At 46.1% G+C, this 24,123-nt stretch overlaps 1 protein-coding gene across 1 annotated transcript in view; it reads left to right on the forward strand.

Moving 5' to 3' along the window:
- Positions 1-24,123, forward strand: part of LOC127196295 (aldehyde oxidase 3) — an 88,725-nt gene that overhangs the window by 62,966 nt on the left and 1,636 nt on the right. The window contains exons 27-34 of the mRNA XM_051153854.1: positions 153-248; positions 1,233-1,361; positions 3,192-3,266; positions 4,476-4,528; positions 8,278-8,392; positions 10,167-10,232; positions 11,741-11,929; positions 19,459-19,626. Coding sequence (XP_051009811.1) covers positions 153-248; positions 1,233-1,361; positions 3,192-3,266; positions 4,476-4,528; positions 8,278-8,392; positions 10,167-10,232; positions 11,741-11,929; positions 19,459-19,626 — 891 coding nt within the window. The remainder of the gene's footprint in view (positions 1-152; positions 249-1,232; positions 1,362-3,191; positions 3,267-4,475; positions 4,529-8,277; positions 8,393-10,166; positions 10,233-11,740; positions 11,930-19,458; positions 19,627-24,123) is intronic.

A 24,123-nucleotide genomic window follows, 5' to 3' on the forward strand; every position in this document is an offset into this window, starting at 1 on the left:
AGTACCTGTAGTAAAGTGTACAAAATCCACACTAAGTGACATTTCCAAAACCACGATTAATCTCACCTCGTTGGGTGAGGGTAAGCTAAGTTTCCACCAGCCAAGCTGGGGTTCAGCACAGTCTGAGAACAGATTTCTAATTTTTGTTTCAGGCTGCCGCTTTGGTCCAAATCTACACTGATGGGTCTGTACTGGTTGCTCATGGCGGTGTTGAACTGGGACAAGGAATAAACACCAAAATGATACAGGTGAGAGTGGTCATTTCAGCATCACCTTAGAGAGAGCTTATAGAATGCCCTGGACTCTTAACTGGACCATAATTTGGCTTTGTGATATAGTACCAAGGTATCTATAGTGTCCCTACTTTATTTGTTTTTCGTGGATCAGCCGGAATAGGACCAGCTGGGATGTGGAAAGATCTTCTGGCATGAAAAGGGCATCGCTAAAACTCAGCTTCACAAGGGACCAGTGGCCCCCAAGCCCTGACTGCAGCATCCCGAATGCTCATGGGCCTCAAAGCTCTGGGCAGCCATGAGCATGTCCAGACAGCTCACGATCATGCTTAGCACACCAAGTTCAGGCTCCCTGATGCGCAGACGGCCTGTTTCTTCCCCCAGAGACAAGTCCCTTTGCTGGTGGTCATTTTGTAAAAGGAAATCCATGGCTGGGCTTCTGCTAGCCATTGGCTCATTCTACAAGTAACTGACCTCGGAGGTAACCAAAGGACGGAGGATCTGTGCTTTGTCTTCGCAGGGTCCTGTCCCCTGTGGCACTGGGGAGATTCTTCTTGGCTCCTGGAATCTAACAGGTTTAGAATTGAAAAGAATGCCTTACTGTTTTAAAGATATTTATGAGCTTTGATCTGTATATATCCGTTCAAAACATCTTTCTCACTTTTTCTTTTTTTTTCTATTTAAACACATTTTTATTGAAAAATAAAATAATTCATATTACATCTCATTTGCTATCTCATCCCGTGCATCCTCCCATTCCTCCCTCCCTCCGCTTTCACCCCATTCCCCTTCCCTATGACTGTGACTGAGGGGGACCTCCTCCCCCTGAATATGATGCTAGGGTATCAAGTTTCTTCTTGGTAGTCTGCTATCCTTCCTCCAAGTGCCACCTTTCTCACTTTTTCAAACAGTTAAGACAATAACAAAACTTCCTGAAAGGGCTAAGTTGTTGTCCCAATTACATTTGGACTGGTACAATCTGTCTATTCCTCCGGACAGGTGGCCAGCCGTGAGTTAAAGATACCAATGTCGTACATACACCTGGATGAAATGAACACCATGACCGTCCCCAACACAGTCGCCACTGCAGGCTCCGTCGGTGCTGACGTCAATGGGAGAGCTGTTCAGGTGAGGAGCTCATGGACGGCCAGCCTCTCTGCATGTCTCAGGGCCCTGTCAGAGAGGAGCTGGGTTTTCAGTATGCTCTTAGGAGCGGTCCCATCCCACCTAACATAAGCATAAGGACTTGTGTCCTGTTTTTTGAGGGGACTCAGCCCGTGAGTGCTTGGCCTCAGGGATGGGCAGAAGACCATCACGGTAGTGAGAAGACATGACAGAGAAGGTTCTTAACCTCACAGGAATGAGCAAAGACAATGGACCAGGGGCCAGGTGTAACTTCCAAAATCACACCCGCAGGGACACACTACCCATAATAACACCACCAACTAGGGCCTAAACATGAACCAGTGGGGGTTATCTCATGTGCAAACCCTAACATTTGCAAAATGTCTCCTGATGCTTTTTTAAAATAGAAGTTTGGAAGGAAAGGGGTAGAATGCCAACTCTCTCCCCCTCTCTTTTTTTTTTTTTTTTTCTGGTTTTTTGAGACAGGGTTTCTCTGTGTAACTTTGGCTGTCCTGGACTCACTTTGTAGACCAGGCTGGCCTCGAACTCACAGCGATCCGCCTGTCTCTGCCTCCCCGAGTGCTGGGATTAAAGGTGTGCGCCACCACACCCAGCTCAGAGTGCCAACTCTTGTTGTCTTTCTGCACCACACAAAATAGTGGGCACCAGAGTATTATCTGGTGGCATAAATTCTACATTTGCTTGTTATATTTCAAGAACACCCTAAGACACTGAGGTCACAAAGGAAAATTACAAAGGCTCTTTTGCCTGAAGTGTCATCTGGAGTACAGAACAGAATATGACCCACTGTTCCCAGCCTGCTGTGGGCCTCTGCAGAAGGCAGGGACTCAGGGCGCAGCCTTACATGAGACTGCAGTCTTGAGTTCTATATTTGTCTCCTTGAATGTTTCAAATGTAAACTGACTCCATTCCTCCACTTTCAGCTCACTTTGCACACAAAGGAATACAAAGTTCCAAAATGCTGCGCATGCAGGCGCACGCGCAGGGACACACACACACACACACACACACACACACACACACACACACACACACGAGAACAAAAGACACCATAGACTTCCCTCTAGCTAGGACAGAGAGGCCTTGTTGAGACAATGACCCTTGTGTCTGGTTTAGTCAGCTGAACTTGGTAACCACGACTCTGTAGCCACTTGGCTCTGAGTTCCGTGTCCACATACTTTGGCGAGCATTTCTGGACTAAAGAGGCTGAGATAACAGCCGTGGCTATGGCCACCTAATCTGAACCAACCCTCTGAGGCGGATAGAATTATCAACACTATCCAAGCCAAGGCACTTTGGTGGCAAAGGGAGCCAGTGATAGTGGTATAGGTCGGGGAGCCAGGGAAAACGGGAGGAAATGGCCACTCATTGCTGATACTGCCACGTTATAGCTGAGGTCCTCAAGGCAGGGACAGAAAAAGACACACTCTAAACACATTTCACTGCATCTCACATTGCCTTCCTGTGTGACCCAACACCTGGTGGGTAGTGGTTCTCATAGCTTTGCTTGGATATTCAGCAAGCCTCAAATGAGACACTGACATAGTAGCAAATTAAAATATAGTTGATGTGGCTACACTGAGAGAGAAGGGATTTGCACTCTGTCTGGTATCCCTCTGAGCCCCCCTCTCATCTTCTGTGGTATCCCCCAAAACTCCACATCAGCAAGCAGCATTACCACAGAAAATGGCCAAGGCCTGACCCCTGCCCAGAACTGGAGACAACTGGCATAAGAACATCTGAGGGAGGCAGGGGATGCTGTGACAAGTGCCGGGTGAGAGCAGTTGCTTTCCTGTCCTCTCCAACCCGCAGAATGCCTGTCAGATCCTCATGGAGCGCCTGGAGCCCATCATGAGCCGGAACCCTAATGGTACCTGGGAGGAGTGGGTGAGTATGTGGTCTGACTGAGTCCTGCAGAGCCGCTTGAGGCCCCAAGGTAGAAACCGCTGACCCAAAAGGGTCCCTTCTCCCCTGGGCAGCATAGCACTGGGAATACCCCGGACCATCCACGAACACACATCACCTGGTCCACTTGTTAAAATGTGGCTTCTTATTCAGTAAGCTTTGAGTGGAAGCCGAGAGCTACACTTCTGTGGTAGATAGCGAGCTGAAATACACAGGATCTTACTGGATTGGTCATCTTGGCTCACTTAGCAAAGTAGCTCTAAGTTGTTAGATGTTATGCTTAAGATCAGCTTCCTAGACGATGATCCTCCAAGGACGGAAGAAGCCACATCATCTAGGCCAGTCTCAAAACTTCGCACTTAAGGAGAGGCCTTGCAGGAGAAGCTGTTGGGTGGGTCCAATCCAGAAGGGCCCGCGTGAAGGTGACAGCCGCATGTTACTTTGCACATACACGGGTGGGTGTTCTCTGAGTGCTGACTCTGGTTCTTCCCTCAGATTAAACACTTCCTGTGAGAACATGGCCCAGCTAAGAAAACTACCAACCCCACAGCGTTTAGTCAGCGTCACTGACAAAAGGAACCCCTTAGGGAGCAGCGACAGAACATATTGAGTGACAGGATCATGTGACTTGCAATCTATCAAAGTTACCTCATTTTCACTGGGTTTCTTTGAAACTCATGTGGTGGTGGTGGTGGTGGTGCTGTGCGTGCGTGCGTGCGTGCTGTGCGTGCGTGCGTGCGTGCGTGTGTGTGTGTGTGTGCGCGCGCGCGCGCGCGCGCGCGCGCGCATACATATTTTTCTGACCATAGTTGTAGCTCCGTTCTCAGAGCTATTCCAGTTCTCCAGGGGTGGGGACAGAAGGTGGCAAGCCTTCATCAGGGTTTGCTTGGGAATCCTACATTTTAAGATCCCACCTAAATTTACCTCTCACCCCTTTTCCATTGGTCTGTAAATGGATTCGCCAAACCAGCAACTTCATCTCTTAGAGGAAGTCAGACAAGCTAGTCAGATTTCCCGAGCAGGCAGTGAGGCCCCGCCTAGCAGGATGCTCCACCTGACAGGATGCCCCATGTTCATCTCACAAAGACAGATTCCCAAGAGTAAGAAAGAGTACAACAGCCACTCAGTTCTTGCTTTCTTCTTTTGTCCAGCCGTATGTTGTCCTTTGAAAACAGTGTTCCTCTTTTCCAGGTTAATGAAGCTTTCATTCAAAGCATTAGCCTCTCCACCACTGGATATTTTAGGTAAGAGGTAGATGATGTCATTCTAAAGCTGATCTCTTTATAGTGCAAAGAGCTTAGGGATGTGTATGCTGTTGTTTAGGTGACTATTGTGAAGTATTCTGTTGACTTTCACCCAAAGGTTTTCATTACAGTGGGGTACTATGTCACCATAAAGGTTGATAACTTTAAGGTGAATCTCATAGTTTCCTATATGTAATTTCTTAGTGACATTTACACATGTTATATATATTGTATAATAGACACACACACACATATATATAACATATATATGTGTTCTATACATTATACCCACATTACTATTATAGGTTTCAAGGTTTCCTGTTAGTGGTCCTGTGTGTAGAGTGGGCAGCCCAAGGTACAGGGACCTGTGCAAGCTTTCAGCATCACCTAGCACATAGTTAATACTTAATGCTTTGGGGTCTGGCATTTAATATTGCCTGGGATTTAGTGCTTCTAAATACTACTCCTTCAGAAATCTTACCCTGCAGACAGTCTCTTGTGCCTGACCCTCTTCTTTTGTCATAAGGGGTTTTGGTTATAGAAGCTGTGAGTCAAGCCAGCAGCCAGAATAGTTCCATACAAATAGTACGGGAAGTTGTTCAAAGTAAGTTAACAGTTTTCTCAGACAGGGATGCTTGCCCAAATAGGCAATGGAAATTTCACTAGAAGCAATAGAAAACTAACCCTGATCTTATCGTGTGAGCACACATGGACACATCTTTACGATTTGAGGGAGAGTGTGGCGTATTCTGGTGGTGTCTGGCTATGGTGTGTTTGTCTGGTGAGACGCAGGCCATATGAAGATGATCTCCAAGTGCCAGTCACTCAGAGAGAGGGCGAACTTTAGAAAGCAGAGTGAGAACGCTCATGCAAGACCGTGGAAGGCAGAGGCACTCCTGAGTGGTGGGTTTAAAGGGTGGCAGCCATCCTGAAATGGTACACCAGGAGCTAGAGAGGTGTGGGTTATAACTGTGGTTATGGTTATGGTTGGTTATGGTTGTGGCTAGCCATGTATATGCCCGACAATTAAATAAAATCAAGCTGAGTTCTGAGCACGGCTGATGGAATAATCTTCTTTTGTAGACTTTCTTATCATGTTTCACTTATCCCAGTCTGACATGGACATTCTAACTTTGTATAGCTGGGTTGAGGAGCATCACCCCAAGAATCCTAATGATGTGTCGCTGTCAGCATATGCCCCACAACAGACACGATACTAAGGAGAGAGTGTATTTACTCAAATGACAGCAACAAATAACACCTTTCTCGTATATCAGTGGATGTACCAAATGACACTGTGGAAGAAGCACTTCAGACAGCAGTTCAGCAGTTCACTTAGCTGCACCGACTAAAGCCCACCCCCTTTCACATGGTGACACGTCAGTACAGATGTGCTCACTAACAAAGTGCTGAGGGCTTGTGAGCTTTTCCAGCAGATAGAAAGGTGAATTTCATATGCGTGGCTGAAGCCAAGGCCAGGTGCAGGACTCCTCAGAGCAATGGCTGGTGTTAGGGCAAGCAGCCTTTCAAAGACAACATTTATTTCTGCATCACGCACTAGGTGACACTTAGCCCTAAAGACTTTACAATGGCAGAGACCACAAAATTGTAAGTTCACCAGATGCAGTAATATACATCTGTAATCCTCACATTTCACACTTACAGGGTGACCAAGAGATTTAAGATAGGGCTGGGAGTCACGATACACACTTTTAATCCCGGCTCTTGGGAGAGAGAAGCAGGCGAATCTCTATGGGTTTGAAGCCAGCCTGGTCTACATCTACAGAGTGAGTTCCGGGATGGCCAGAGCTACACAGAGAAACCCTGTCTTGAGAGAGAGAGAGAGAGAGAGAGAGAGAGAGAGAGAGAGAGAGAGAGAGAGAGAGAGAGAGAGAGAGGAGAGAGCGAGGAGAGAGAGAGAGAGGAGAGAGAGATTTAATAGGCTAGGCTAGGCTACAAAATTTAGGTCAGCTTGTGCTACTTAGCAAGACCTGATATTGAAAAAGACCAGACACACTTATTCTAACCTGTAAAAACAATGATTCGGGTGCATGATAAATTTAGAGCAATTTGCAATGGGATAGAAAAAAAAAAACACTGTCGAGAAATGTTTCAGACTCAAGATTAAATTGTGTGGCTTCTTCATGGAGTAAGGGTAGAAAAGGGGATAAAAAATAATAAAGAATTCACATGGAGGCCAGGTGTGGCGGCGCACGCCGTTAATCCAAGCACTCAGGAGGCAGAGGCAGGCAGATCGCTCTGAGTTTGAGGCCAGCCTGGTCTACAAAGCGAGTCTAGGACAGCCAAGGCTACACAGAGAAACCCTGTCTTAAAACAAAACAAAACAAAACAAAAGTTCACGTGGATTTCAGACAGGCTTTAAAAAGTTGTCATATTGTGGCTTGGGACATAGTCCAGTAATAGAATCCTGTCTAGTGTGCACAAGGCTCTGGACCCACTCTTTAATAACACATACACACACACACACACACACACACACCACTTACAGAACAAATATCAGATGACTACAGTTACATGAGATTCCTAGAGGTCAATTTCTGAGGCTGAAAACAGTGGTAGCTGTAACAGAGAGGGAGGGAGGTTGGGGTTGTCAGTGTTTTGTAGATACAGTATCACTGGGAAGAGAAGAAAGTTCTGGAAGGGATGCTGGCTATGGTTGTTTATGAGGACTTATCCAAGGTCGTGAACCACACAATGGCTGAAACAGTGATAAATGTCAAAAATAAGGACTCTGTGGTTGTGAATCAGTGTTTGGAGTTGGCTAGTTTAGCAGACTGTGAGACAATTACCCCAAACGCTTTGGTCTCAGGTGAAAACTTGGCTACAAAGAAAATATTTCAAAGTTGGAGATGCTTGATCATAGAACCTCTATGTCTATCTATGCCCATCTTTGTGAGATAAGAACAGCATAAACAGTCAGTGTCCTTCATGAAAGAGAGCTGATCCAGCCATACAAAAAGGTTTATTGAAATTTTCACCCCAAGTCTTCCAGCTACCACAGTTCTTTGGTGGGGTTCTGGGCTTTTCAACCCATGAATGCTCAACACAATTTGCAAAGCAACAATAAATCAAAAATGTATTTGGAGCCGAGCATGGTGGCACACACTTATAATCCCAGCACTTGGGAGGCAGAGGCAGGCAGATCTCTGTGAGCTTGAGGCCAGCCTGGTCTACAAAATGAGTCCAGGACAGCTGAAGCTACACAAAGATACTCTGTCTTGGGGGAAAAAAATGTATTTCGATAAGGTCTCCAGTAATATCACAGCATTAATTCAAAGCAGAGAGATTGCCACTGGCCTTGGAGCCGAGAGATGCTATTATTTGAATTCACGTTAGCTTTACTTCTGGCAAAAAGCACACACCACACCACAACTCATGAGCAACCCAGGAATAGTTTTTCAAAAAGAAAACTGTGCATATTCTTTTTTTTTTTTTTCTCACTATTTTGATCACTTAGAATGGTACAGGGCATTAACAAGTATAGCAAGTGTAGATCTTAAAGGTTTTACACATGCTTAGGTTAAAAGTGAAGTCTCTTATTGAAACCTCATATGAAGTACATGGCTCTTTCTCCTCCACTCCGAGTACTTGGGAGATTTCCAGGAGCTCTGCATTCTGTGAATGACGTAGTCCTGAAGCCAAGACAGTTTCTCCCATCTGCACAGTCTTAGAGACTGTCTTGCTGACAAGCCTTTGCCCTGACCACAGGCTGTGTCTTGTCTTCTCAGGGGCTACAAAGCCGACATGGACTGGGAGAAGGGAGAAGGTGACATTTATCCCTATTTTGTTTTTGGAGCTGCTTGTTCCGAGGTTGAAATCGACTGTCTGACAGGCGCTCACAAGGTTAGTGGTGAACATGGGCTGCCAGCATAGCAAATGTGTTATGAGTAGCTGTAGTGTTGCTATAGTGGTCCAAGGCTTCCTGATCATTCTGGGGTCTCAGGAAAGCTGCAGTAGCCACCGGGGAACCAGAAAAATGGTCAATCAGGACTACTGTCCCCTTGGGCTCAGAGCCCAAAGCTGCTAATGGAGGCCTGGTCTAACCAAGGAAGCAGGGGACAACTATAAGCCCACTATCTAACCAAGGGACAAGATGGCAGCCATAAACCCACCGTCTAACCAAGGGACAAGATGGCAGCCATAAACCCACCGTCTAACCAAGGGACAAGATGGCAGCCATAAACCCACTGTCTAACCAAGGGACAAGATAGCAGCCATAAACCCACCATCTATCCAAGGGACAAGATGGCAGCCATAAACCCACCATCTAACCAAGGAACAAAATGGCAGCCATAAACCCATCCTCTATCCAAGGGACAAGATGGCAGCCATAAACCCACCATCTAACCAAGGAACAAGATGGCAGCCATAAACCCATCAGAGTGGAATGACTGGGAAGAAATGAGAGGCCCCTTGGTGATGAACTTGATACTCAAAAGTGAAAACCCCACAAGGAAAAAAATGAATGCTATAAAATCTACCAAATGGACATCTTGTCCCTAAAAGGTGGATTCTGCAGTGATGGTTCTCAGGTGAATGTTTAAGATCCTCAAAGAAATGTATCTAGTTGGGTTTTTTCCCCAAAAGAGGTGAACATAAAAAAAGTTAGTTACTAGGAGCCAAGAAGAAGTATATGTGGAAAAAAAATTGAAATATTGTTGTAGAAATATTTTAGAATACAGATCTCAATAACCTTTTCTGGAAAAAGTTACAAGAGGCTCTCAATTACCAGTCTTCCTAGAGGAAAAAACTAGGAAGAAAGAATGGGGCTCAAGAAGCAAAGTTGTAGAAGAAAAATTTGCCTTAAAACACACCAGTAAGGCCATTCGTGCTATTTCAATATGACACTATACCTAACATTAACCACACATCTCATACACAGTAAATAAAAAGCAGCTAGGCACAAAACTGTGTCCCTTTCTCTGCCTTGAAGCTAGAATAGGAAGATTGTGGGTTTGAGGCCAGCCTGCGCTACATAGAGTTTCGGGCAAGCCTGAGCTACACAGTCAAAAACTGTCTCAAAAAAACAAACAATACATGGGATAGCTTATTAATCCTAAAAACAACCCCTGCTACAAATTTTCAGCACATAAAAAGCTGCCTTTAAAATCTTTCTTCCATAATATTACTATATTTAAAATAGCACCTTATGTATTTTTAAATATTTCATTTAATTTTTTCTTTGCAATTGTATATGAATGCTCTCGACTGTGTATATAATTGTATAGCCTGGTTTCCTTCACTTTGTTGGTTGTCATAATCACTTTACACATGATTGCCCATTGTTTCAAGTGGCTACATAATACTAGGGTTGATGAAGGTAAATTTCACAGCCTCAGTTTTGTAGGAGGATGGGCTAATATCAAGTACTTGGGAATTTTAAAAATTCTAGGAGACGCTGTGTCAACAACTCTTTCGCCATCACCCAATCAATAATCCCTGATTTGTATTTACCCCAAGAAGCACATCTTAATGACGTTTGGTATTTTTATGACCTTTAGCAACAGCAGAACTTTGTCGTGGCATTTTATAATCACCTTGTATGCCCTAATCAAAGAAAACATTTATTACTTACAAAATGGAGTATACTACAAGCATGTTTTTTTCTTCTCCACAGAACATTAGAACAGACATTGTTATGGATGGATCTTTCAGTATAAACCCTGCTGTGGACATAGGCCAGGTAGGCAATGCCTTGTAGGTGAGACGATGTCCAAATACTTGAACCACTAACCATATTCTCACCTCTTGACAGAGGTTGAAGGGAGCAACTCTGTTTTCTGGGTATCACTAGATTGGTTTCCTAGTCTCTACCATTGTTTCGCTGTCTTCTCTTTTCATTGGTTTACATGTAATGATGTGTCAAGGATGGGAATGCAAATAAAAGAGCACACACTTCAAAGAGAGAAGCACAGGCTCCACTGGGTGTGTTGACCACGTTACCTGTGAGAAAGCCAGATGCACCTGCCAAGAACTCGGCTCCAAGCGTCAGAGCCTGAGCAGAAGGCATTTATTTGGAAGTGGTCGGTGGGGGAGCCGTCGTTGAAACCACATGAGAATCAGGATCCCAATAGGAAGAGAGGGGAGAGCAAGGGAGGAGGAAGGTTGGGTGCTCTAACTCCCCAGGGAAGAACGACACAAGGGTGTTCACTGTGGTTTCTAAAGTGACCCCAGTATTCAATGTATTACAATATGAACAGACACAGTGTTTGGACGTCTCTTTGAGCATACCATCTGTAGACAATTAAAGTTCCTAACATTGATTGTTTCTCTTTTTAAATTGTACATGCATGGGTGTTTTGCCTATATGCATGTCTGTGCATCACATGTGTGCCAGGAGCCCACTGTGGCCAAAAGAAGGCTTTAGATCCCCTATAAGTGACATTATAGACAGCTGTGAGCTACCATCCCTGTACTGGAAATCAAATTCAGGTCCTCTGGAAAACACTGTGTTGTGTTTGTTTGTTTGTTTGTTTGTTTGTTTGTTTGAGACAGGGTTTCTCTGTGTAGCCTTGACTGTCCTGGACTCACTTTGTAGACCAGACTGGCCTTGAACTCATAGCAATCCGCCTGCCTCTGCCTCCCAAGTGCTGGGATTAAAGGCATGTGCCACCATGCCCGGCTATTTTTTGTTTTTCTTTTTTGACTCATTTTTATGGAGGTAGACTCAATTCAAGTAGTTATTGACCTGAGAAACACTAATCAGATGATGTTAGAATTTAGACCCTGGAGCAAGGCAAAGGGGGGCACAGATGGTGGGGTACAAAAACCTATTGTTAAAGGTACGTGCTGAGAAACACTCCTGGGAAAGATCAGATCCAAAGCCTTGCTGCCGTCCTCCAGTAACTCGAATAAGAGCTGTCTTTCCATTCATTGAGGGAACAGGTAAGGTGTTAGAAGTGATGGACTGCAGGGACATCAGACATCTTTTTCTAAAGTCAGCTATGCAAATGACTCATCCAACCATTAAAGAGAAGCATTATTAGTTTTGCAACAAATCCCGTGAGTGTTCTGAAATCTGCCCAGGGGTTTCAGAAGCCGCTGTTCACACCTGCAGGTAAAACACAGGGAGCTAAGAGACCTATACTCCAGAGGCAATCAGTCATGTAAAAAAAAAAATGGCATTCTTTACTGATGTCTCGCAAGTCAGCACATCATTCAAAAAGTGACTCATTCCTTTCTGTGTCTCAGATTGAAGGGGCATTTGTTCAAGGTCTTGGGCTTTACACGCTAGAGGAACTGAGATATTCACCTGAAGGAGTCCTTCATACCCGTGGTCCAAACCAGTACAAAATACCTTCAGTTACTGATGTCCCAGAAGAGTTCCATGTGTCACTGCTGACGCCAACCGAAAACCCAAAAGCCATCTACTCTTCCAAGGTAAGCATATGTGGCCGGGCTTTGTTCAGTTTGTCATCTGCACATGCTCCAAATAGTTAGCCAGAGAAGATAGATTGAGGGGTAGCTCAGTGATGGAGTGCTTGGTTGGCATGCGCAGGCTCCTACACTCCATCCCCAGTACCACGGAAGAAAAGGGATGGATTGACATCGTCTGAATAGTAATGAGAGTGATGCTGATGCTTTCCACCTTCAGAACTAGAGAACTGCTCACTGTAATGTGCAGCAGCCCTGAGAGGATGGGAGGGATGAAAAAGAAATGCAAATGAGGCCAAGGCGTAGTGCTGAACTAGTCAGTTTCACAGTGCTGGCCCTAGATCATGTTACATTTAAGCATGTTAACATAGTGGATAACCTACTCGCCTCTCGACTCTGTAATCTGCCCTCTACTCTTACTGTGCTATTTAAACAACTGTCCCCGGAGTACCCAGAGACCTCAGTGCTGCTGGGTACAGTGAAGGACCTCTTTAGCCCTTAACTTCATTGACTTACCATCGGATGTCTCCTACTGACCTCTCCCTCAGTCTCCTCGGGTTGGTCCTACACTTCCCAGCTGTGTGTGCCTCCTCCTGCTTTCGTTCTTAGTGATGATTCCCGCTACTCTGAACGGCTTTAAATGCCACTCTATAGGTGTTCCCTGCATAACCTTGTCCATTAGTAAGTAACTTAGCTGTAAGCGTTTTGCAAACAATGCTTGTCAGACCCCAAATCTTTCAGTCCCAAAGCAGTGGCTTAACACATGAGACATCTAGTAGGCATTAGATGGATTGAATTGATTTTCGTCTTTCTCTGTCCAAACCACACCTATGACTGTGCCTAAGAATTATGCCATCCATCAGCCTCTGTATTTTCTCTCTCTCTCTCTCTCTCTCTCTCTCTCTCTCTCTCTCTCTCTCTCTCTCTCTCTCTCTCTCACACACACACACACACACACACACACACACACACGTGCCTGCAATACTGTGAACAGCCTGGGAGAAAATTGTAAAATTAATGTATCAAATCACAACCCACCAATTTAATGAAGTTTAATAAAAACAGAAAATGTCAAAATGATCTACACATCCTGTGTGTATATGCATATCACATTCTGATGTATACTAGAAAAATATGACCAGTAGATATTACTATGGTTTACAATAAAAAGAAAGTTGGTGAGACACTGCCCCGAATAGTGCATATACTATGTCTGAAGTACTCTCAATGTAATTTGTCTTGTAAGCAACATGGAGTGAGGTGTAGCCTCATCTTTCAGCCTTAACAGGTGTCACAAGTTTAAGTCTACTCCAGAGTAAGTCTCAGACTAAACAACTTTTAATTTCAGTGGCTTCATAAGAAGCTACTGAAAAACTAGGAGGCTTGTATCATCACATGAGGTTTTCCTCTTTAAACTAGACTTCATTAAGTAAAAACTAAGTAGATCACAATATATTTTTGCCGGAATTCATTTTTCATAACATTGAGATAATCTGCTTTAGGAAAAGCCAGTTCTCTGTGAAATAAATGGCAGGAAGCAGAGGCAAGGCAGCGTCTTGCGGAAGTCTGGGTGCCTTATATACTAGGTTGAGCTGCTGAAGACCCTGCTCAGGGTCCTGAACAGGACCTGTGATCCTTACACTTATGTCTTCCCAGGAGGATGCACTTATTCTGTCCCCTCATAAGGATATTAGTGGCGGTACACTGCCCTCCTAAGTAGCGATAGTCTTTTGTAACCCTGAATAATCCATTTGTTGCCAAACTTGAGAAACTGTCACCTTGTGCAACTTCACAGCCACCAGGGGAAGGCCACAGGACACTGCACAGTCCTATCATCCACCTGTTTCAGGTGTTTATTTCCAACCAAGACACGTGTCACTTAGAAGGCACTTCCTGACACACAACACTATTCTTGTCTCCTAACTTCCTCCTACTCTCCTTGCCTTATACTGTTGCCACTGGGGCCATGTCACAGGACAGAAGAGAGAATCTCTTTGGAAAGGCCCGGCTTCTCAAGCTGTTCTTTAGCCACGGTGCTTGGCTCCGAGCTTTTATAACTTCATTCACATATGTGGATAAACTGGACTTCAGCATGTGTCTTGGGCATGTCCCTGTAGTCCAGAAACAACTGCACATTGCTTCTCAATGTAGGTACGCTCCAAATGTTTGTGTTAGGTGATTCAAAATGAATATCATAGCGTATATTACATAAACTTAAATGATATGTGCCAATCACTTAACATGCCCCCTCTATATACCTGAGACACACAGTAAACACGAACTACATGAGGCTGCTGCCAGTGCGGCATGGCATTCATGGTTGTACAGTCAGCTTTTTAAAATAAATGCGTGTATCCTAAAATGTCAACCAAAAAATGGCAAACATAAACCAAAGCCCAGTTGTTTGTTACCAAGCATTACGCACTGTGTGCACTTGTACTATTGTACGTTTTTACAACTGGCAGGGCAGTGTTCTGTCTGGACCACATACAGTGCAATGACATCACACTGTCATGATGTCACCAAACAGTAAAATTCTTGCACTTCCTTATAAATATGTGGGAACCACTGCTGCATGTCCTGCCCATCATTGATCAAAGTATCAATATGAGTGTAGGACTGTACTCAGAAGTGTGCAGACCTGAGTCGTAGGTGCATATGCCTTATGCCAACCAGAAGAAAGGAGAAAAGTCTTCCAAAGCAACAAGGAAACACTGCATAATAAGGGCAGGTAGACACTTGTAATGTTGCTTAATGCAAAATAGCAGGACAAGAGGTTGGGGAATTCACCCTGTAACCTGAACAGCAGGAAAGGCCAGGTGTTGGAGGCTTAATCTGGTTTGCATTGCTATAACAGAATACTAGAGACTGGGTAACATATAAGAAACGTATCTGCATCTCAGAGCTTCCAAAGTCCAAAATTAAGAAGCCACGCCTGTGGGTGACTTCTTGCTGCACGATACCAACAGAAGTCTGGTATTATATGGCAGAAGATGCAGAGTGTTAATTCAGAGAAAAAGGCCAAGCTCACCTCTATAACATATTCACTCCTGCAATAACACTGACTCATTCGTGAAGGTGGATCCTGATAACCTAGCAATCTCTTAAATGTCCCACCTCGAGATATAGAGAAAATACGTTGTCAGCACATGAGCTTAGGCAGGCATGTTCAAACAACAGTAATCAGTAGACACGACCATTGTGCAGGAGAAACTGATACTAAATTCAGTAGGGCAGGGTAGCAAATCTGGGAATGTGACCCAATTCTATCCTTTTAAGTCACCTGCACTCCGGTTTCCATATCTAAAATGTGACATCATAAGTGTGGGCTTTGTAGAAATACTTACTACCTATGCAGAAAGTCTTGCAGTGGCCTGCTTCAAGTCAACTGAGGATGATGTCAGCTGCTAATGTCACTTATACTTGCTGGTCACCTTTGCACGTCTATGACAGTAACACCTGACACAAAGGACTGACCAAAAGCAAGATTGGTTTTTGAATCGTGGCTTCAGAAGATCCACTCCATCATGGTAGGGAGAGAAGTTCACATCATGGTAGCCAGGGAGCAGAAAATTGGGGGTTCTGAACCTCAGGTTGCTTTCTCCTTTGTCCCTCTTGTTTCGTTTGAGCCTCCAGCCCACAGGATGGTGCAACACCTCTTCCCCCCCCCCCCCCCCATAGATCTGATCCTGAGTTAATCCTGTCTGGGAAAGCATTCATAAACATAGCCAAAGATATGCATCACCAGTTTTCTAGGTGATTCTAAGTCTAGTTAGGTTGACAATGAAGATTGTGCAATTACCCTGTATCATTGTCTTAACTCGATTTTTCATTTATTCATCATGTACTTGTAAACACCTGAATATAACAGTTAAGCCTTAATCGTGAAAGACCCAATTTCTGTTTTGGGTCATGACGTGACATCATTCATCATGGCTTTCCTAGTGGCCATAGTGGACAATCACTTATATATTTCTGGCTGGTGTAAGCCCATTAAGGAGCCTTTGATCATCAACTGCTTCCCCTATGGAGTTGATACCAGCTCAACACTGTGGGTATAGTCTAGTTTCTCCTCAACAATTCAGGACATTGGTCTAGCTCACACTGCTAGCCTCTGGGAGTTTAAATAGTTTCCCAGCATCCAATTAACTCTAGAGCCTGGTATACTTAGATTTCTGGAGGATTGTGTAGACTCTTGGTTGGTTATAATGTCAATCTCTCTGCCTCAGGCAGACATTCTGCTGTTATAGAAGGATGAATTATTCTTTGTATATTAATTCAGTAAATTATTAAGGCAATAGTTTCTTTAACCAGCTAGTTCCCCAACAACTGATGCAGAGAGACTATGATTTACTTTTAAGCTGTAAGCACTATGCTGGGCAGATTCTGTGCTTTTCTAATCCTAGTACCTTTAAACCCCACATAAAAACCAATCACGTGCCAATCAGATGACTCCCTGGGCAGCTTCTAGTCCTTAGGTCTGTTCCTACAGTCACATGCTCAGCTATCCTCCCAGCGTCCACAAATATCTCTATCTTCCTCCATGTCTCCTCATGAAAAGTTTTCTTTCTGACCTTCCCAAGATTCCTTTCTCCCTACCAGAATGTCCCACCTTCCACTTCCTGTCCTTCTGCCCAGCTGATTGGCCAATCAGCTCTTTATTGACAGCTCCTTCATGCACACAAGACTTGTCTCCACACACTGCTTTCTCAGGAGCATCCTGCTGAGGTTGGGGCTGGGGGCCAAGCCAGGTTATCAAATCATTACATGTCACGACTGTACAGAAACACAGCCACAAGGTCCCTTTTGCTTATCTCCATCACCCTGTCCCATCAAGGGCAAAGGCTATAACATGAGCACTTGTTGGCTTCTACTGGTAAGGAGACCCAATTGCTCTTGAAGGCAGGCCTGAAGACCTGACTGGACCAGAATAGGTGGAGCAGTGGGCAACCCTCTATCAAGATACCTCTCCACCAGCTAGTTTTCAGCACTAGTCACTGCTTGAAGGATTTCCTTGGCATATTATGTGAGTTAAGGCATACTTGATCTGTTAAGACAACCACAGAGTACAAGATTAGGAAGAAAGTTACATGATTCATAGTAAAAATCCTTTGATGGCTTCCCTTGAGTTGTTAACAACATGGTTTCCAGAGCCCTGCACTCTTTCCCAAGGCTTCCTGTACCATCCTGTGTTCAGCCACTTGTACAAAGCCAGCTCTTCTCTCTTCCTGACATCTTTGCAATGTTGCCTGTATCCATCAGAACTCTTAGACAAGCAGAACCAATGGGCTCCTCCTGGGTACCGTAGGCATATGCATGTTATACGTGTGTGTTATGTACATACACATGCATGTCTGTGTGTATATTTGCATGTGATTCTACACATAGGTGTGTATATACATCAGTACACATATGGACAGATTTATTTTAAGGAATTGGCTCACGGAGTTGTAGAGCTGACAGCTTCAAGATCTGTAGGGCAGTAGGGCAGCGGGCTAGAAAGTCAGGCATGGGTTCTGTGCTGACGCCCAGAGGCCAGAGCGCCTCCCTCTTCTCAGAAGACACTTGTTTTGCTCTTAGGGGCTTCACACATATTACCAAAGCTAGCCATTTCTTAAAGTCAGTGTTAATCATATCCTCCATACACTTTCCCAACAACGCCTACACCAGCATTTAACTAAATACATGGTTAAACACATGCTGCGCCTGAGCAGCCCGTCAAGCCCCTGCCCTTCTGCTGGGGACCTCCACTTCCTCCTTCACCCAGCAAGCACCCTCTCACCTCACACATCAGTGTGCCTGTCACTTCTTCAGGAAAAGCCCCCTCCACCTTCTCATTTCATGCATAGGACCATGACTGTCCCTGTCTCACAGCTCTTTCTTTGTTGTGGTCACTCACCTCCTCGGGTATTTTACTCCTCCTTGGACATATGTTCAGTCAGAGCAAGCCACACAGGCTCTGGTCCCCTCATCAGAGCTCCTCTAGCTCACTGAGACATCAGAGGAGGGCTGCCTACACCCCTCAGAGTTCATTCACCCCCTGGCTTGGCAGCCTGGTGCAGGAATTAGCCTGCACAGGCTGACAGAAGAACACCTCACAGCATATGAAACAACGGCTTCCATTCAGGACAGGATATGTGAGTGTCACGTCAGCACAGTGGTAAAGGATGCCTCGGTTTTACCCCCAGGAGACCTCTAACTCAACAGACTTTCAATGGCAGGCACCATCCTCTTTGGGACACATCAGAGTCTACTGGTGTGCCTTGACAACGCATTGACTCATGGTAGCATTCTCTGTGTCTTGGGAAAGCTCTTGAACCCCTGTCATTAATTTAATTCGGACTAAGAAGAACTAATCCTTGGCATGGGCCCCACCAAGAGCGTCACCCATTACCGAGGTATTTCTATGCCATCCTCGTCCCTTAAAAGCCCCATTGGCATGGTGGTAGCTTCGGCTGCAACCACACGGTCCCCTCAGGCACGGGCATGCCAGGCCTTGGCCAGGTCCTCATGGTTTGGCAAGTGTAACCAGTATTAGGATTACCACCAGAATGGGGCTCCTCTGAGGCCCAACCAGCTTCCTAAACAAACAGAAACTGGCCCTGTAGCCAAGCTCAGGCTGCTCTGGGATGGGTCCTAAGGGCGGTGGGAAAGGCCACTCTCTTGAGAAAAGAATGATCCCAAGTAGGGTATGATTTGGAAAAAAAAAAAAAAAATACATGCTGAGTCTTTGGTGGGCTTGTGGAGCAAGCATTAGCTGTACCCCACTGTGTTGTTGAATATTTTTTAATTCTAGCAGGCTTCTCTGCGGCTGGGGTAGTTCCTTGATAATGGAGGCAGAGACCTATTGATTTACTTAACAAGCTTTAAGGATAATAACTGGGCAGGTACAATTTAAAGTAGTTTTCTAAGCTGGTCTGGCTACATCCAAGCTGCACTCCCCAAGTTATTTGACAATCTTCATCCTGTCTGGGCTGGATTTGCTCAGGCCATGTCCTCTCTCTCCCCGTGCTTTTCCTTCCTCCTTTCCTCTTTGCCCTCACGCCTCTCCCTAACTTTGTGGTCCCTACCTGAGACCCCCCCCCCAAACCTGGGAATCAAAGCTCCACCTACTTTTCTTCTGCCCAGTTACAGGCTGGCCGGCCTCTTTTTATTTAACCAATCAGAGAATACTGGGGAACAAAGTTCGTGCAACCCCATTTGATGTATGTGAGAATTGCACTCACTCGTTTGGACCAGATCTTGGGGTTCAAAATTTAGCCTTTGTACGCATTGTACCAGACCCAACCCCCAACGCCCCTGCACGCTCAGGCGCTGGGCGTAGCTAAGCAAACAAGCCCAGAATCTGTCAGAGGACCTACCTGCCTACCGGCAAGATCGCTGCAAGGCCACACGGACCGAAAAAAAAAAGGGGACCCCTTTAGAAGCATTGGGTCAGCTGAGGCCAGCTCCCCTATCCTCATGTCCCTGTCCCTTGTCTGAGGCCAGGTTTTTAAAAGTCTTCTCATGCTGTCTCCGACCCCCCCCCCCCCCAGGGCCTCGGCGAAGCGGCAATGTTCCTGGGCTCTTCCGTGTTCTTCGCTATTGCTGATGCTGTGGCTGCAGCTCGAAAGGAGAGAGGTTTGCCCCCGATTTGGGCTATGAACAGCCCTGCGACAGCAGAACTAATTCGAATGGCCTGCGAGGATCAGTTCACCAACCTGGTATGGAATCACCTCCACCTGGTCTGTGAATGTCTGTGACTCCTTCCGTCACACTCAGTGCAGGGACAGAGAACTTGTGCCAGTTCCTCCTCTTGTGGAAAACGGAAGGCACTGGTGCCAACACTCAAGTAGGAAGTTATGGGGTCTTTATATTTATAGAAGGGAATGTGGGTTTTAAAAGGTTAAGAAACAGTCGTTCCCACCTGGGTCTGGAAAGCACCACAGTAGACCTTTGCCCTTTCCTCAGTGAGGCCCCGCCCCCTACAGCAGCTGCTCACGGGGCGGGCGGTTACACCCGCGAATCCACACCACCATTCAAAGATGGCTTGCTGGAATGTAAGGTGCTTGATTAATAATTTTGTATTAATATGATGGGGATGGGAGAATCTTGCTATATTGGGTTGAGGTTAACTATAATTAAAATTAACTTTACATATTTAGCCTCCAGTGACCGAAAGGCCTCTACTCAAGACCCCCCCTCCAAGGCTTCACCACACCCTACACCCACACTGGGGGCCAAGCTTCCAATATATGAAAAGTTGGGGGACAGCTACATGTAAAATCATAGCAGCCAATTTTGCTTTTGGAAATATGAGTACTAGAAATGTTTTACCTGTTGGAATTGGGGGGTTGGAGGGTTGGGGGGAGACTGGGCCTCTCCACATAGCCTTGGCTGTACTGGAACTCACTCTGTAGACCAAGCTGCCTTCAAACTCAGGTCCAACTGCCTCTGCCCTCCTCCCCCCATACTGGGATGGAAGGTGTGTGCCTCCACACGTGGCCCAGTACTAGAAATATTAAGGACATGTGTGGCTTCCACTTGTGGCTTTCTGTGGGGCTGCTGCTGCTGCTGCTGCTGCTGCTGCTGCTGCTGCTGCTGCTGCTGCTGCTGCTGCTGCTTCCGTGGGTAATCCCTTTTGCATCTTGCCTCGAGGAGCAAAAGACAAGACTGAGAGATGGTGGCAAGTACAGTGATCTGGAGGCTGTAGGGACTGAGGGAAGGAGCTCAAACACTAACTGTTTAAAGAAAGAAACTGGAGCCGGGCATGGTGGCGCATGCCTTTAATCCCAGCACTGGGAGGCAGAGCACTGGGGAGGCAGAGGCTGGTGGATCTCGGTGAGTGCAAGGCCAGCCTGGTCTACAAAGTGAGTCCAGGATAGCCAAGGCTACACAGAGAAACCCTGTCTCAAAAAACCAAAATGATAATATTAGTAGTAGTAAAATAAATAAGCTTTCACAAGGTCCAAAATTTAAGGAGAAGGAAATAGACAGAGAAGAAGAGCCCTGCAGCCTCCTGCATCCCTCAAGCCTTCTTTCTCCCTGCGCCCTTCCAGCGGCCCAGCCCACACCTGCCTTGTCTTCTGGGAAAGCCCCAATCCAGCCACCACCACCCAACCCCATTTCCCTGTCTGGCTCAGCTCAACAGCTACATTTCCATGCTCTCACTACTTACCCCCTGAGAGGCCAAAGTCTAACAAGAGATAGGCACAGAAACAGATGACTACTACACAAACCCTTCCCGCCCCCCCCCGCCCCCCCCCATCCCTGGAGACTACACACTGAGGTGGTCCAAACGACTGTGAGCTGTATTCTCATCCACGGTGCTGTCTAACCCTTTGTGCCCGAGAGGATGGCAGACCCCACTAGAGCAGGTGGCATGCTCTGTTTCTCTTGCTTCTAACACTGAGCTTTACAAAATGACAAAAGTTAGAAAAGACTGGAGTTACTGGCTTTGAAAACAGATGATGATGGGGTTCAAATCCCAGCTCAACCACTCACTGTGTCTTTAATAAAAGAGAGGGAGCACCTACTTACTTGTGTCCCTACGAGTAGGAACTGAACTTGGGTTTAGAAATGTTTGGCACTGGACCAGCTTGTACTGAGCAAACGTTGGCGAGGACCATCACACAGCTGAGCTTATTATGCGCCCATGTAGGCTCTAGTTTCTAGCTTTTTGATTTATGGTTTTCTTAACTTCAACATTGTAACTGATTAAAGGGGGAATTTTGACCGAGTCACAGGACAATCAGGGACAGGTGTGTGGGTTTAGCAAGGACATTATCTGAGCACTGACCGATTATCCAAATACGGTGTCGGCTGAAAGATCCCTATGCTGCCAGACTTGAACACACCTGAGCTGTTGAAGACAGAGCCTAAAATGTGCCTGAGAGATGTTTTAGTTCACTCTCTACTAAAGGTGCACCAAGCCAATCACAGTTGGAGTGTGTGTGTGTGTGTGTGAGTGTGTGTGTGAGTGTGTGTGTGTGTGAGTGTGTGTGTAGCTGTGTGTGTCAGTGTGTGTGTGTAGCTGTGTGTGTGAGTGTGTGTGTGTAGCTGTGTGTGTGTGTAGCTGTGTGTGTGTGTGTGTGTGTGTGTGTGTGTGTGTGTGAGTGTGTGTGTGTGTGTAGCTGTGTATGCACATATTTAAACTATCAGACTCATTCCTCTCCAAGAATAAGGATAAAAGAGAACAGGGCACAGTGCGCCGCGCATTCACGTTTTATTTAACAATTGTGACCAGGCACTGACAAAAAAATAATAATAATAAGTATAACAAAAACTCCACTTCATGGGACTTAGAACGTAACGACACACAGCTAAAATGAGAACGGTGCAAGAAGCAAGTACCAGACCAGTCACAGCTCGACGGAGAAAACATCCAGTTAACGGGTGAGATCCAGAGGTACAGACAAAAGGAAAGGGAATTCCAGGTGGAGAGGGAATTAGAGCAGATACAAGACAGAGGAGAAAAGCATTGGTGTGCCTTAGAACACAGACACTGCGGTTGCCAGATAGGAGACTGAGCAAGAGGAGATCTGGACAGTAAAGGAGGACACAAGTCTGAGCTAGAACACAGAGGAGAGTCATAAATGTAAATCGGGTTCTACCCCGAGAGCAGGCGGGCCTTTGAAGCGAATGTGACCAGGCGGGCCTTTGAAGGGAAGAGTGTGACCGCAGGAATGGCATTCTCACGCAAGTAACCTGCTAGATGCTATAGCATGAATTAGCTTGCGAGAGAACAGTTGTCAAGAGGTGGCAAAGGCTCTCGCGTGATAAAGCTAAGGGCATTTGAAGGGCCAGCAGTACAGTCCCGAGGTTGCACTCCTCGGTGAGTGGGAGGACCACAGTGCCTCTCACATCAATAGGCAGGAGGTGAAATCCTTCAAAGGAGAGTGGCAAATTCACTTTTAATCTTGCAGCTGGGTACTCATTCAGTCAAAGGACTCTGCCAACAAGCAATTAGCTCAGAACTGAGAAGAGGGCAGGATTCCAGACATTCGTATGACTCATTAGGGCAAATTGGTAGTTAGAGTCAAAAAAAGTACATAAAATCCACCAGAGTGACCTTGCAAAGAGGGAAGAAAGAAAAATGGAGAAGAGAAGAAAAAGGGAAGGAGAGGGGATGACGAAAGAGAGAAAGAATGAGCCAGCTTCATGAAGGCACCAGATGGGCCGGCAAATCTGAGGGAGCAGTGAGAAATGGCAGGCCCTGTGCACACTAGACATGAGCACACCTCCAGGGAGCCAACAACCTTCCCCAACACAGCTTAGAACAGAATATAAGCCCTGAAAACCACACCCTCATAATCCATCACAGATGAAGGTGCTCCAGACCCCGAGAGGCATTTGGTACCCTGCCTCCCAAACTCATCAGTGCCCAGGGCTGAGTGGAAATAGACAGACCTCTCTCTCTCCTGCCTCTTTCTATCCCTGCCCCATGCCCACGTCTACAATGTTACATCAAGGATGGGTGCGGAGGCCTTTATGGACAGAGAAAGTCACGAGACATCATTGTACCCAACACTCAGGAGACTGAGGCAAGAGGATGCTTATAAGTTAAACGACAATTTAAACCACAAAATGAGGTCCAGGCTATCCTGGGCTACAATGACAAACCCTTGTCAAAGGTGGGGGAGGGGGAGAAGAGAATGGGGAAGGAGGCGGGGAGATGGAATACGGGGTGGGGGGAGAACACAAGGAAAGGATGATGGGTGGATGGGCCTCAAGGACATCTTGGTGCCGTGGAAGAAAAGACTCAGAGATTCGAACTGCCTGCCCGGAAGGCCACCGTGAATCTGATGGGCCACAGCTAACGGGCCCTGGTCTGAAGCAGTTAGTGGATTTGACCCACGAGCCCTTGTGCCCAGGCTCCGCCTCCAGCCAGTAAATCTTCGCTTGTGAGACTGGCGCACCCTAGCACCCCAGACAGGTTTGTGGGAATGCTCCCACTTCACAGCCTGCACGCTGGGCTCCCAGCCATGAAACTGTGTCGTTATCTTTGAAATAGAGCAGCCAAAACCCTGCCAGGATTTGCCGAGGACTGGGTCACCCATAGCCGGCCCTCCACGGCATAGGACAGCGGATTTGCTACTTACTACAAACAGACTGTGTTGCTGTCAAGATGTTGGTTCTTAGTGAACAAAGGCTGAACCTAGGGGCAGACAAGGAACCTAGGAGATGCCCAAGACCTGGGTAGTACTGTGCCTGGACACATT

The sequence above is a fragment of the Acomys russatus genome, chromosome 12 (assembly GCF_903995435.1).
Source record: "Acomys russatus chromosome 12, mAcoRus1.1, whole genome shotgun sequence".
Classification (NCBI taxonomy): Eukaryota; Metazoa; Chordata; class Mammalia; order Rodentia; family Muridae; genus Acomys; species Acomys russatus.